General features: G+C 35.9%; 1 protein-coding gene across 1 annotated transcript; it reads left to right on the top strand.

The window, feature by feature from the left end:
• Window positions 1–574: 574 nt before the first annotated feature.
• On the top strand, window positions 575–1,203 carry PHYBLDRAFT_63300 (hypothetical protein; the record flags this gene model as incomplete). Its single annotated transcript, XM_018441101.1, has 2 exons — window positions 575–1,063; window positions 1,141–1,203. Coding segments are annotated over 2 exons (552 nt in total), but the record flags the coding sequence as incomplete, so codon positions are not given.
• Between the last annotated feature and the right edge of the window lie 1,195 nt (window positions 1,204–2,398).

Genomic DNA, 2,398 nt, shown 5'->3' with positions numbered 1-2,398 from the left:
CACAAACTTTATTTTTTATATTTTTATATATGTTTAAATTCTCTTATATGTGCCTATATATAATTATGCAATATTATGCAAGATTATGTAAGCTGATAACAACTAATTGACACTATATATAAACTAATTATAGCTGATCTCATATATATATAAGCTATTGATAGTTGATCTAGAATAAATATAAGCTGTTGACCACTGATCTGGCATATATATAAGCTGTTGACTACCGATCTGGCATATATATAAGTAGATGATAGCCGGTCTGATATATATATAAGTAGATGATAGCCAGTCTGATATATATATAAGTGGATGACAGCTGATCTGGTATCTCCTTATTTTATCCTACGGAGAGTTTGAAATAGTATTTAATTTAGTCCTGTGGCTTTCTAACTTTAATTGCAGACAGTGACTTTTGCATCCCACACATGGCATTTTTTTTTCAACAAATAATCACTTCCCTCTTTCTTAAAAACAAACTTCAATTATGTCTAACAACAATATAAACAACACTATTTAAGATATTTCCACCATTCAACAAGTCTTGATCAACTCGCCTTTGGAAGGAATCAAGATGCTTCCTTTGAATTCGACAATATTAGTAAAAGCTAGTGAATGGGAAAAGTGTCTGGAGCAAATCAATGTCTTATGCTCAACAAAATGGAATAAAAAGCATAAATATTCTGGAAAAGGTTTAGTTTTTGGAGAGACTAAAAAATGCCACCGTGCTGGCCAATATATAACAAACCGCCAATTACGTTTTGCCCAGAAAGATATGAAGGCATGCTCTTGTACAGCTGCCTTAAAAATCATACAGCATCTCGACAACCCCAATGTTGTTGCATTTTGCCAAACAAGGGCACATGTAAACCATGTTCCTAGAGACTGGGACGAAGTCAGAACTCTTTCTTTGCCTTCTGAAGTCATAAAGATTATTGAAGATCAGTTGAAAAGTGGCAGCAGCTGTAGAATTACAAGAATTTCAGTTCTTAGACAGATTGATAGTTGGGGAGTTGGCGTTAGAAAGCCTAATTATGAAGAAATTTACAACAGAATGAGAAAGGTTTGTCAATGAATATAACAGAGCTTTTGTATTAAATTAATATTTATATATCAAATAAATACTCATATATAAAATAGATGACTACTTTGTTATATATGTTTGCTTCTGATGAAAATGCATCTATTTCCATCTGGTTAAATGTAAAGCTAGCAGAACAAAACTATTGCATTTTTGAAATCAATCTTTCTGTTTATAATGACGGTAAAAAACAATTTGCCTTTGGATTTCAATCACCAATGCAAGTTTCAATCATGAGAATCTCGCAATCTTTTTGTCTCGATGCCACCCATTCCATTTCGTCCAGAAGCGACGAAGTATTATATACTTTGGTCACTCGCCATCCTCAAACAGGAAAGGGATTCCCTGTTGCATACATGGTGACAAACAACCAGACAGCCATACCCATCAAACTTTGGCTTGACCACCTTCGCATCAAGAGCAGCTTCGTACCAATGAATATTACCATTGACTGTAGCATTATGGAGGTTAATGCAATCAAAGAAGCATTACCTCATGCTACAATTCACTACTGTGATTTTCATGTTCTTCGCGCTTGGCAGCACAACCTTGACAGCAAGATTAAAATTAATGCCTCTTATACATCAGAACAACTTGGGAATTATAAGACTGCACTGAAGAACTACCTGAGACACATTCTCATTGAGTCCAACGAAGACGTGTTCCTAAGAGCAATTGAAGATTTTAAACTGATGGTTCAGGATCAACCTCAGTTTTTGAAATATTTTAAGAAATGGACTGAGAACGAAGAATTGTTGCAAAGATGGGGGCGCCCGTACATTAGCCAACTACATCAGAGATATGTGACAAACAACTATGTAGAATCATGGCACAATCAACTCAAGACAATCTACTTTGGTCGTGCACGCATCAGAAGATTGGATTGACTAATTTTTATCTTGACAAATGATGTGGAGTTCTATTTTGAACAAGAGGTTGAGCGTATTCACTTCAACAATGGTAAGATAGGTCCCATTGATAATGAGTTAGCAAGAAATTCTTTTGTTGCTTCAAAAATCCAAAATGACATGCTCCCTTCCATGATTCTCAACCCTTTGGGTGAGACTGGTAACAGCATGGATGATTACAATGGTGAGTGGCAAATAAGATCTTTCGTAACAGAAGATAAGTGGTATACCGTCAATATATCAAATGACTTGATACAAAGCTGCACCTGCCCGAACTTTCTGACCCGCCAGATCCCATGCAAGCATTCACATTTGTTGAAGCATTACTGTGGGGCAAAATTCAGCTTCATCGAGCAATGGGAGATAGCAGGAGTGTTATTGAACCGACAAGACGCTGTAAATGCAAACG

The sequence above is a fragment of the Phycomyces blakesleeanus genome (assembly GCF_001638985.1).
Source record: "Phycomyces blakesleeanus NRRL 1555(-) unplaced genomic scaffold PHYBLscaffold_5, whole genome shotgun sequence".
Taxonomy (NCBI): Eukaryota; Fungi; Mucoromycota; class Mucoromycetes; order Mucorales; family Phycomycetaceae; genus Phycomyces; species Phycomyces blakesleeanus.
This window is presented reverse-complemented; position numbering and strand designations above follow the sequence as displayed.